Source organism: Ovis aries, chromosome 7, assembly GCF_016772045.2.
Source record: "Ovis aries strain OAR_USU_Benz2616 breed Rambouillet chromosome 7, ARS-UI_Ramb_v3.0, whole genome shotgun sequence".
NCBI classification, from domain to species: domain Eukaryota; kingdom Metazoa; phylum Chordata; class Mammalia; order Artiodactyla; family Bovidae; genus Ovis; species Ovis aries.
Window position 1 is genome coordinate 70,682,467 of NC_056060.1, and position 13,671 is coordinate 70,696,137.

At 34.5% G+C, this 13,671-nt stretch overlaps 1 protein-coding gene and 1 non-coding gene across 4 annotated transcripts in view; one reads left to right on the forward strand and one right to left on the reverse strand.

The window, feature by feature from the left end:
* Positions 1-1,222: 1,222 nt before the first annotated feature.
* Positions 1,223-1,329, forward strand: LOC114115973 (U6 spliceosomal RNA). The gene has a single exon (XR_003590073.1). It is a non-coding gene; the product is annotated as a U6 spliceosomal RNA (small nuclear RNA).
* A 2,685-nt stretch (positions 1,330-4,014) lies between these two features.
* C7H14orf39 (chromosome 7 C14orf39 homolog) overlaps positions 4,015-13,671 on the reverse strand; it is a 75,990-nt gene continuing 66,333 nt past the window's right edge. For all 3 annotated transcript variants that reach the window (XM_060418132.1, XM_060418133.1, XM_060418134.1), the window contains exon 14: positions 4,015-4,941. In XM_060418132.1, coding sequence (XP_060274115.1) covers positions 4,742-4,941 — 200 coding nt within the window. In that variant the 3' untranslated portion in view covers positions 4,015-4,741. The remainder of the gene's footprint in view (positions 4,942-13,671) is intronic.

Genomic DNA, 13,671 nt, shown 5'->3' on the forward strand with positions numbered 1-13,671 from the left:
ACCTTTAGGTATACATCCAAAGATAATGAAAACACCCCAATATTCTTTGCAGCACCATTTGTAATAGTTAAGATATGAAAGCAACCTAAAGTACCATTGATAAGAAAGATGTGGAACACACAATGTTCCTCTGTGTGTGTGTGTGTGTGTGTGTGTGTGTGTGTGTGTATACACAATGGAGCATAACTCCAGAGAATTAAATCTTGCCCTTTGCAACAACATGAGTGAACCTAGGGGACAATATGTTAAGTGAAAGATGTCAGACATAGAATGACAATACTGTATGATTTCACTTGTATGTGGAATCTAAAAAACAAAACAATATAGAAACAGATATAGATAAAGAAAACAAACTGGTGATTGCCAGAAAGGAGAATGAGTGGGCAAAATGGGTGAAGGGGATCAAAGGGTATAAATTTACAGTTATAAAATAAGTCACAGAGATGAGATTTAACATACAACATAGGAATATAATTCATAATACTGTAATAACTTTGAATGATGACTAGTGGTTACTAGACTTATCATGGTGATCAATTCATAATGTACATAGACATCAAAACTATGTTGTATACCTGAGATGCATATAATATTGTAGGTCAATTATACTTCAATATTTTAAAAAAAGAAATTTGAGTTTTAAAAATAAAAGAGAAAAATAAAGATGTTCCCAGACATAAAAGGCCTCAGAAGGTTTACTTTTCAAGAATCATCTTGGGAAACACCCTTGGAAGACATATTTGAGCATAAAAATAAATGTACCCAGGAATATACTATGAAATATGGTGAGTAAAGGAGAATACATGTCATTAAGTCCTAAAATTTGCTATTATATAAATAAAGAAGCAAAACAAAAACCACATAATATGGGACTAATTACTTCTCAATATCTAGTTTCCTCTTCTTTCTTAGTAATAAAACCCCAGGTAATGTGCTCACCTAAAAGCACACATTCCTCAACTTAATTCTGACCAAAGAGACAAAAGTCACAATATCATATGAGACTATTAGAGGGAGTATGTGCAGAGATTGAATTTGTTACAACATTGCTTCTGTTTTATGTTTTGGATTTTTATGGCCATATATGTGAGATCTTTGTTCCCGACCAGGGATTGAACTCGCACCCCTTGCACTGGAAGACGAAGTCTTAACAACTGGACTGCCAGGGCAGACCCAGTCATAGTTTTTATTAGCCTTTTCTTAGCAATTAAGAGCAAATATAGTGCTCGCTTCAGCAGCACATATACTAAAATTGGAACGATACAGAGAAGATTAGCATGGCCCCTGCGCAAGGATGACACGCAAATTCATGAAGCGTTCCATATTTTTATATGGCATGCTTGGGGCTGGTGCATGGGGATGACCCAGAGGGATGTTGTGGGGAGGGAGGTGGGAGGAGGGTTCATGTTTGGGATCATACGTACACCCGTGGTGGATTCATGTCAATGTATGGCAAAACCAATACAGTATTGTAAAGTAAAATAAAGTAAAAATAAAAATTTAAAAAAAGAGCAAATATAAAGATGATCTAAACACCACCAAAACACCTTGATCTAACCAATAAGACTACTACATTATACCCAACAACTGCCAAATACACACTTTTTTCAAATACACATAATTTGTTTACAAAGAAACTATATGATGGCTCAGACGGTAAAGAATCCACCTGCAATGCAGGAGACCTGAGTTTGATCCCTGAGTTGGGGAGATCCCCTGGAGGAGGGCATGGCAACTCACTCCATTATTCTTGCCTGGAGAATCCCCATGGATAGAGGAGCCTGGCGGGCTACAGTCCATGGGGTTGCAAAAAGTCAAACAGTCTGAGCGACCAAGCACATATACATGGGGCTACAGAAGACTCAAATTTAAAAGAATAGATATCATATGTTAAATAATCCCAATGCAATCATATTAAGGTACCAGTAAAAATAAAATATTTACATAACTTTAAATATTTTGAAATTAAATGCACTTCTAAATAATTCATAGGTCAAAGAAGTTGAAAGATATATTTAACAAATAGTTTGGGAAAATGATTATACTACCCACAGCAATCTACAGATTCGATGCAATCCCTATCAAATTACCAATGGCATTTTTCACATAAACCAAAAAAAGTTTTTACACTTTGTATATGCTTACTCTTTAATTTCCTCCACACAATTTATGATTCCATTTTTCTTTTTTTTAGACTCCAAGAAATTTTTTATTTTCATTTTTTAAGGGTTTGAACATTTTTATTTATTTTTTGTTTTTTTAATGCATCTGGATTTTAAAAAGTGATTACAGGTTTTTCTATTAAGTGGTAGTTTTATCTTTTGTTTGTTTTTAATTTTTTATTTTAATTGGAAGCTAATTACTTTACAATATTGTATTGGTTTTCCATACATCAACATGAATCCCCCATGGGTGTATATGTGTTCCCCATCTTGAACCCCCCTCCCACCTCCCCTCCCCATACCATCCCTCTGGATATAAAGTCCTCACTGCCTCCTTTACAAATTCAGATCAATCCTATAAATCCAACAAGCATTTAATGAAATCGTACTAAATACTAGCCAGTAAAATTATGCAATAAAAAATGTGAAACTAGAAATAGGCAACCTTCTATGAAAGAATTTTATAATCTACATACCTTTAAAATCCTAATTCACATCCTACCTCTTCAATGAATTCTTCCCAGGCTTTCCAGTCCATGATGACAGAATTAGAAAAGAAAGGTTTCTTGAGCCCTCAATCTCTTCCCTTGCAGAGACCAAGTTATAAGCTATAGAATGTGATTATTAACTATTTTATTTTAACATGCTATATTGATTCCTACACTTGTCTCCTCAACTAAATTTTAAGTTCCTTAAGTATAAAAACTTAGGAACTTTCCTGGTGGTCCAGTGGTTAAGAATCTGCTTTCCAATGCAGGGGACACAGTCCAATCCCTGGTCAGGGAACTACGATCCCACATACGGCAGGGAGACAGCCTGTGCACTCTGGAGCCCAAGCAGCACTAGAGTGAAGTACAAGAGCTGTAACAAAGATCCCACATGCTCAACTAAGCCAAATAAATAAATATTTTTAAAAATTTAAATACTATATCATGTTTGGGAATGCATGTAAGAATTAAAGATTTTAAAATTAAAAAAATAAATAGAAAAGAAATAAAAATAAAAATAAATAAATAAATAATGCTATATCTTTAGCAACTTTATGTGTCCTCAAAATGTCACACACAGTGTAGGTACTTTAAAAACATTTATTTTACCTTTACATGGTAAATCTAACCATACTTGTTTGCTAGACATTTCTCTATATAAGAGCAAAAATAAACCATGCCATCAGTGTGCTGCTCAAAGCTAAAACTAGTTTTGAACCTCTTACTAAGTAACAAGCCAGTTACAACATTTTTATCCTTTCTCATATATAGTTAGGGTCTTTATTATGTCAAAACCACCAATTAATTAAATCATAAACAATAAAATTAATAGTTGATATAAAAAGAAAAATTCCAGCTTTTTAACTGAAATTTTCATCATTCAACCAGCTGTTAAAGATTTTTAAAACAGTCCAAAGTTTCCTTAAATTCTTTCTACCCTTAGTAATACCATCCTTTTGACATCTAAAAAGTTTGGGAAGGTTTAGTTACTACAATTGTGATATATATAGACATCCTGAAGAAGCAAGATTGATTTTCACCCAAAATTTGGTTTGGATATTGAGACTGGTGACACCACATACTCCAAATAGGTATGACAAAGCTTATTACTTACAGAATAACATTTTCTGGGGAGAACAGACCCGATCTAAAAACCTAGTCTGAAAATGGCAGAGAAAGGAGATACTAGCTTTGGGTTTTTATGGCAGTTAGGGATAGGCCATGACAAAAGTTCCTATACATGGTTTTGAACATTCCATTGATGCCAAAGGAGGAAACTCCTCGGCTTTCTTACCAGCTTGACCAGATGTGGGGCAGGAGGGGAAGAAAACACGTGAGGCTCAAAATCTTTCAACAGTCATAGATCAAATTATGAAGTCAGACTCTTTATTACTTCATAACTCAATATAATTAATTTTTAAAAGCACAGGTACAAAGATATTGAGTAGTTATATTTATACAATTTCATCAAAATTTAATTGTTCTTCATTTAAGCTATATAAATGATTGACAAGCAAATACTATTAATACATAAAAAACATAAAGGTGAATTTTTTGTTGAAGACAGGAATCAAAGTTTTAAATGTTCTTCAAAAAGGTTTAAGCAAAAATAAATATTAACAGTATCACCATTAATGCAACCACTCAACTTTCATAAATTACTCTAGCCATTCACATTTAATTTTCTTCTATTAAAGATACCATCTTAAAATAATGAGTAATATTTAAATTTTGTTGTATTATAAAACATAACATTTTATTCAATATCAACAGCATAAATTCTTCAAGATCATTATAAAGTATCACTCTCTTTACTGTAGCAGTGAAGCATAGGTTTTCAAAGAATATAGCTTGCAAAATCAAAACCAAAATAAATAATGATAGCTATTGCTGCAAATAAAAATAAATGTAGATGACCTAGGCTTAATTTCCTTCAATATTAAATCAATATAATCAAATAATGTTACTATGGTAACCCATTATTTATTTAATCAACAAAAGAAAGTGGTCTTCATAGTTTAAGTAACAACACAAATTTATGCCCTAGATAATTGCAGACCAGTAAAATAATTCAATAAATCAGTAACTAGTTCAAAAAAAAGTAAATTGTGTGGTATTTTGTGAGGTAGATGAAAACCCTTTTACAGAAGAAAGTGCTGAGTTTTGATCCTGCTCAAATGAAAACGGAAAACTAAAATCATCTCTTCCAGCTCCAAATGTATGAGTTGAAGAGTCTGATGGAAAAGAAAAAGTAAAGGCATCTTCTCTTTCTGGTTTCCCAAATAAGTTTCCTGAGGAAGAGAAATATTACAATGTCATGCAATTTATGTTGCATAACTTGTACAACCTACCAAATTACAGTACACAGCATACAATAAATAGGGTAACATTAAATCAGATATTTAATTGTCTTCCTCTTATGTGCAAAGCTTTGTCTTTTGTACTATGGAAGGTTAAACAACTTCAAACAAACCCTATTTGATGTAGTTTTAATTCAAGTATATAAAGAGTGTTGTGTTAGTCACTCAGTTGTATCTGACTCTTTGCGACCCCATGGACTGTAGCCCGCTAGGTTCCTCTGTCCCTGGGATTCTCCAGGCAAGAATACTAGAGTGGGTTGCCATTTCCTTCTCTAGGGGAATCTTCCCAATCCAAGGATTGAACTTGGGTCTCCTGAATTGAATTCTTTCCCATCTGAGCCACCATGAAAGCTAGTGTATAAGGTAGAAAAAGGAATAAAAAATCTCAGATGGAGAGAATAGCACAGAGGAACAGAAATAGATGTTCATAAGAAATATAAGGGAAACAGAAGTCAATTCAATTTATCAGAGGCATTGAGAAATAACAGAATTATTAGCTTGAAAATGAATGACTATCCAACTACAGAATCTGTACTTTACTTGGTAGATAAGATGAAACCATTAAAAGTTTTCAAGCAAAGATATGACAAGACTTGAACTCCTTTATAAGAATTTCTCAAAAGATAATAAGAAAGACTGGAATAGGAAAATGTTTAGAAATAGGGCTAAACAGGAAAGAGATGATAAATGCTTGGCATTACCTAAAATGATCGAAAAAGAATGGAGAAAGATCTGGTGATCCGAAACATACTATATAAGTCAGGTTTATTCAACTATTATTTATTGAGTAACTACAATATACTTTTCATGGCATTGTTTAAGGAAATTGACAGAACAATGAAAAGAGTTTTATAGATTTAAAAGGAACTTTTGAAATCAACCTCATAAAGAATTATTTGGTTAATGATTCCAAGAACTGCCATTAAAGAAAAATATTGTTTTTCATTCATTATATTAAGACTATAATTGTAAAATAAAATTTCAATATCTTAATTATAATTTTAATTAATATTTAACAAGTTAAAATGTATAGCAATCCAAAGACTTATTTGAAGTAAGTCTTTTAACGCAACTATATTTTTTCCACAGAGAACCAGTTCAATTAATACATTAAGCAAAACAATTCACTTTGTGCCATTTTGAAATTTCATATATTTTCAAATATCTCGGTTACTTTACCAACCAGCAATAGGTTGGGTGGGTGGATGGATGAACAAAGGGATGGACAGATGGCTAGACTGATCTTGAATTCTTCCTCTTTCCCTTTCTCACTTCATTTTTCCACTGACTTTAGTATACATATGTAAGACTTAAACAAAAGAAAATAGCTATAACATAGCTAAAGATCCAGGAAGAACTGAAAATCTTAAATCTCCCTTTAAAAAAAATGAGTCTGACATTATTTTAATTTCAGAAGAAAAGAAGTTCATATGAAATATTCATAAAACTATGATCACTATAAATAAAATAATAGATTACTATTCAAGATTACTGTGTAGTCCAGGTGCTGGGGATAATTCAAAGGTGAATAAAACAGAGTCCTGCCCTCAAAGAACCTATGATTAGAAAAGATTTTGTATATATTCATAAGTAATTACAGCATAATAATAGTACAGGTATGAAAATGTATTTAAAAAAGAGAATCAGAAAAGTAGAGAGCTTTTTCAAAATAGAAAATAACTTTTATTTCTATATAACAACTAAAAATTCATTAAAATGTCTTAAAAATTTATAATTTGTAATAGGATGCACAGCAGTCTCATATCTAGAAATAATCTAATTAAATATGGCTACTTTGCTTTTCTCTGGAGAAGGAAATGGCAACCCACTCCAGTATTCTTGCCTGAGAAATCTCATGGGCAGAGGCACCTGGCGGGCAACAGTCCATGGGTGCAAAAAAGTTGGACCCGATTTAGCAACTAAACAACAAAACTCTGCTTTTACCATGTTTTAAAAACGACTAATGGAAAGTCAATTCCAACTGCTGCCCATCTTGTCGATCTGGGAAGTTTTCTTAAACTAAGTAACTCAGTCTTCAGATAATATCTTCTTTACTTACTGTTAGACAACCGGGGCCCGAAGTTTTATAGTTTAGAGAATATTCTTTATCTAGTTCCTTTTAGGGAGATACTTTTTTTGGAATGGAATGTCAAAGGGGAAAATAAAAGGTTTTATGGAAGAGTCTTGGTCTTGAAAAGATGGTTAGAAAGAGATGGAAGTTGAGGATTTCAGGAAGAAAAAGTAGATAAGAAAGTGTGGGCAGATTAGGGATGCAGTGAGTTCTTCAGTATAGCCAAAGCATAAATTATTTTAATAGGAGAAAAGGCTTAGGAGCTAGGTTAGAAAACTGGGAGCATAATTTGCTATTCTAGGGGATACATTAAAAGTATTTAACCAGGGCAATGAGATGGTCAATACTGTGCATAAGGAAGAATAACTGGGGTATGATCTATAAGTAAGTTAAAAGGATAAAAAGACCAATTACAATGTTACTGAAATAGCACAAGTGAATGATAATAAGAGTCTTAAATTTAATTATTTCCATATAATGAAAATAGAAAAGAAAAGTATTTCAAAGAGAGAACTGACACAACTTGATGACTTGTTGAATGTAGTCATAGGCACAGAAAAAATTTACAATTATGACTGATGTTCTCAGTCTTAGCAACTAGAAAATGGAGATACCATCAGGTACATCAGAAAGAGAACCAGTTTGATTTCAGATATGCTGAGTTTTAAATGTCAACAGACGTTTTAGATATAAAGAGATATCGATTATATAATTATAAATAAAGTCCTATCAGATAACTTCACTTGTGAACTTTACCAAATACTTAAAGAAGAATTAATATTAATCTTTTTCAAGCTCTTAAAAAAAAATCAAAGAAGATGGAACATTTCAACACACTTTACAAGGCTAGCTTACCTTCATACTGAAGCCAGAAAAGGATACTACCATAAAAAAAAAAAACTATAGACTAATACCTCTGATGAATACAGATGCAAAAATTCTCACCAAAATACTTGCAAACCAAATTTAGCATCATGTTAAAAGGATCACTCATCATGCTCAAGTAAGATTTATACCTAGGATGCAAGGATGGTTTGATGTATGCAAATCAATCATTGTGATATATCACATTAATAGAATGAAAGAAAAAACCAAATGATCATCTCAGTAGTTGCAGAGGTATCATTTGACAAACATTAGGTATAGAAGAAATGCACATTAACATAATAAACATAATAAAGGCCATTATACAATAAACCCACCACTAACATCATACAGAATAATAAAAGACTGAAAGCTTTTCCTCTACAATCAGGTAGGGTGTTTACTCTCAACACTCCCATTCAACATAGTATTGAGAGTCCTTGTCAGAGCATTCAGGCAAGAAAAAGAAATAAAGGCCTCGAAATTGGAAATGAAGAGGCAAAACTGTCTCAGTAGAACAGAACTGAGAGCCCAGAAATAAACCCAAACATACAAATCTAATATTTGATAAAGAAGCCAAGAATACTCAGTGGAGAAAAGATAGCCTCTTCAATAAACAGTGCTGGGAAAATAGGATATTCATATGGAAAAGAATTAAATAGACGACTTATACTACTCACAAATATTAACTCAAAACAGTGTAAAGACTTAAAATTTAACACTGGGTACTATGAAACTCCTAGAAGAAAATATAAGAAAAAAGATCCCTGATTTGCGTCTTGGCAATAATATTTGGATATAACACCTAAAAGCACAAGCAAAAGAAAAAACTTCTGCACAACAAAACAATCAACAGTGTGAAGAGACAACTTACAAAATTGTAAAATATATTTGTAAACTATATAGCCAATACAGGGTTAACATCCAAAATATATAAAGAACTCATACAACTCAACAGCAAACAAGTAATTCAATTAAAAATGGACAGTCTGAATGGGTATTTTTCCTAAGAAGATATACAAATGGCCAGCAAGAACATGAAAAGATGTTCAATGTCACTAGTCACTACGGAAATGCAAGTTAAAAATGCAATGAAATATCTTCTCATACTTGATAGAATGGCCAAGAAATAAATGTTGGTGAGGATGCACCGAAAAGGGAACCCTTGTGCACTGTTGTTCGGTTTATATACTGCTAAAGCTACTATGGAAAACAGTATGGAAGTTCCTAAAATATAAAAATAAAAATAGAACTACTATATGATCCAGCAATTCTACTTCTGGGAATATATCCAAAAGAAACAAAGCACTAACTTGGAAAAATTTCTGCACCCCCATGTTCATAGCAGCATTATTTACAATAGCCAGGACATGGAAATAACCTAAGTGTACTTTGATGAATGAATGGATAAAGAAGTCGTCAGATATCTAAAAATGCATACAGACATATGAATATTATTCAGCCACAAAAAAGGAAAAAATCCTGATATTTACAACAACATGGATGGACCTTGAGGGCATTATGCCAAGTGAAATAAGTCAGACGCTATATAATTTCATTTATAAGTGGAATCTAAAAAATTGGAAAAGAAAGAAAACCAGACTCACAGAAAAAGAGATCAGATTAATGGTTACCAGCGATGAAGATGTCAAAAAGTACAAACTTTCAGATATAAGGTAAATAAGTACTAGGGATAGAATGACATGATGCCATAGTCAACACTGTCGTGCTATATATATGAAAATTCTTAAGGGATTAAATCCTAAAAGTTCTCATGGTGAAGAAAACAATTTTATTTTTATTGTATCTAATTTGATGATGGATGCTAACTAAACTTACTGTGGGATACCATTTCACAATATATGTACATCAAATCATTATGTCACACATCTTAAATTTTTATTTAAGTGGTGTATGACAATTTTATCTCAATAAAACTTAGGGGGAGGCTATAACAGTAACGTAGGGGAGTTTAAGAGAATTGGGAGAAGTCAGGAGGGAAGATATGAATTTGGTCATCACCTGTATTAAAATAATTGAAAATGCTAAAATGAATGAGTGTCAAGTGAATGAAAAAGTCAAAGGGGAGAATGTAAATAGATTTAATATTTTAGATAGTAGGCATTCAAAGCATGTCTACAATTGGTAGATTCATTCTGGTATTGTGGTATTTAATAACCATTTATGACAATTCCAAAACATACATCTCACCCCACTGAATTTCAGATTCAAATATAAAATTCCCATTTACTTTCACTTAATATCTACTATAGACTTTTCAATGATAACACTTCTAAAATTAACTCCTGTCAATCTCAAGGGCTTCCCTAGTGGCTCAGACAGCAAAGAGTCTGCCTGCAATGCAGGAGACCCAGGTTTGATCCCTAGGTTGGGAAGATCCCCTGGAGAAGAAACGGCAACCCACTCCAGTATTCTTACCTGGAGAATTCCATGAATGGAGGAGCCTGGCGGGCTATAGTCCATGGGGTCACAAAGAGTTAGACATGACTGAGCAGCTAACACTGTATAAGACAGTGGCAATCTCAAATTAACTTTTATAGCTTTCCATATTTCAATAGATGTTAATTCTATTCTTACAATTATTCATATCAAAATCTTGGCATCATCCATCTTCCTCTTAATCTTTACATCCAGTCCATAAGTAAATCCTTAACAACTCTTCAGAAAACTATATAACTAAAATCTCTATAACTATATAACTAAACTAAAACTAAACTAAAAACTAAATAACTATAAAGTTTTAATAACTAAAAATCTGTCCTCTTCTTACCAATTTCACTGACTTCAACCTCACCATTATCAGTTTTCACCTGTATTATTTCAATAGCTTCCTAATAAATCCCCCTGATTTCCCCCACGCTTCCATAAGGTCTGTTTCTCCAAAAAGCAGCCAAGCAATTATTTAAGACCTAATTAAACTTAAAAGCTTTTGCACAATGAAAGAAACTATAAGCAAGGTGAAAAGACAGCTTTCAGAATGAGAGAAAGTAATAGCAAACGAAGCAACTGACAAAGAATTAATCTCAAAAATATTCAAGCAACTCCTGCAGCTCAATTCCAGAAAAATAAGCGACCTAATAAAAAAATGGGCCAAAGAACTACACAGACATTTCTCCAAAGAAGACATACAGATGGCTAACAAACACATGAAAAGATGCTCAACATCACTCATTATCAGGGAAATGCAAATCAAAACCACAATGAGGTACCATCTTACGCTGGTCAGAATGGTTGCTATCAAAATGTCTACAAACAATAAATGCTGGAGAGAGTACGGAGAAAAAGGAAACCTCTTACACTGTTGGTGGGAATGCAAACTAGTACAGCCACTATGGAGAACAGTGTGGAGATTCCTTAAAAACTGGAAATAGAACTGCCATACGGCCCAGCAATCCCACTGCTGAGCATATACACTGAAAGAGACACATGTACCCCAATGTTCACTGTAGCACTGTTTACAATAGCCAGGACATGGAAGCAACCTAGATGTCCATTGGCAGACGAATGGATAAGAAAGCTATGGTACATATACACAATGGAATATCACTCAGCTCTTAAAAAGAATGCATTTGAATCAGTTCTAAAGAGGTGGATGACACTGGAGCCTATCATACAGAGCAAAGTAAGTCAGAAAGAAAAACACCAATACAGTATATTAACGCATATATATGGAATTTAGAAAGGTGGTAACGATGACCCTATATGCGAGACAGCAAAAGAGACAAAGATGTAAAGAACGCACTTTTGGACTCTGTGGGAGAAGGCACCTTGCCTGTGGGATGATTTGAGAGAGTAGCATTGAAACATGTATATTACCATATGTGAAATGAAACCTGCCAGTCCAGGTTTGATGCACAAGACAGGGTGCTCAGGGCTGGTGCACTGGGATGACCCTGGGGGATGGGATGGGGAGGGAGGTGGAAGGGAGGGTCAGGATGGGGAACACATGTACACCCATGGCTGATTCATGTGAATGTATGGCAAAAACCACCACAATATTGTAAAGTAATTAGCCTCCAATTAAAAGAAAAAAAACCTGTCAGATCATTTCATTCCTTGCTGAACTCTTTAATAGCTTCCCATCTCAAACAGAAACCCTGCCCCCCAAAGTCCTTAAATGGTCTAAGGGCCTAGTATGGTGTGTTCTCCCTCCAATCTCTCTGATTCAATTTCCTACTGGTTTTTCCTTCTTTATTTTATCCGAATCATATAAATTTAGCTGCTGTTCAATGAACATGCTGAGCACAGTCCTGTCTCAAGATCTCTGCACTCTGTGCCTAGAACCTGCACCTCCTTCAGGTCTCTGTTCAAATGCTGCGTTTTAGTGATGCCTTCTCTGATTCTCTTGTAACACAGCAACTATCTTCCCAATCCAAATTCTCCCTATTTCCCTTACTCTGCTTAACTTTTCTTCATAATACTTATCCCTACAAGTGATTAGAGTTAACATCAAGCCCATGCTGATCCAGGCCCACCTGGAAGAATGAATTTGGGAGTCTGACTCCTCATAGCACTGTTTTGTTAGAAAATACAGAATTATGGTAAATGTAGAATGATGTGTCTGCCTAGTCTACTGGGTGGGATGACATCTGAATTAGAGGAGCTGTGAGTTGATACAAAGTCTTTGGGCCTTATGACTGCTGCTGCTGCTGCTAAGTTGCTTCAGTCGTGTTCGACTGTGTGACCCCAGAGACTGCAGCCCACCAGGCTCCCCCGTCCCTGGGATTCTCCAGGCAAGAACACTGGAGTGGGTTGCCATTTCCTTCTCCAATGCATGAAAATGAAAAGTGAAAGTGAAGTCTCTCAGTCATGCCCGACTCTCAGTGACCCCATGGACTACAGCCCACCAGGCTCCTCCATCCATGGGATTTTCCAGGCAAGAGTACTGGAGTGGATTGCCATTGCCTTCTCTGGGCATTATGACTAGAATAGTATTAAAAGACTGGTGGGAAATTGCCTGCTGCTTTTGTGTGTCAAGATGACTTACCTGTGCCATTCCTCTTATTCATAGTGGCTTTACATGTCCCTTGTGGATGAGGTAGCAAAAGAAAGTTTATTATTATTTTGGTAGCTAGTTTATTATTTCGGTAGCTCAATGAGACAAAGGTGCTGTACATGCTGTTATCATCTATCCCATATCTTTCTATAAAGCTAATTAAACCTAAGACTAAAATTTGTGACACATGAGTCTGGCTGCCAATTCAAACCCATACCAACTGTTTTTAGTGTATTACCTGACATATAAAGGTTGTCTATTTTCAGCTTCTCCCGATAGAACATAAATAAACCCTATGAGAACTTTGCATTTTTGTCCACTATTCTATCGTTGCAACCAGAAGCAGTATCTGATATCAAGTATGCTGCTGTGCTGTGCTATGCTTAGTCATTCAGTCATGTCCAACTCCTTGCAACCCCATGGACTGTAGCCCTCCAGGCTCCTTTGTCCATGGGAACTCTCCAGGCAAGAATACTGGAGTGGGTTGCCATGCCCTCTTCCAGGGATATCAACTATACTATATATGTAATATACATATATATATTTATATGTTGAATAAATGAATTAATAAAGAGATAAAAGAAGAAAGAAAATGCAATAAAAAGTAAGCCCCAGCAAGATAAGAAGAAATCCACGAACTTCCCCGGCAATCCAGTGGTTAAGATTCTGTCTTCCAATGCAGGGAGCTTGGGTTTGATCTCTGCTGGGG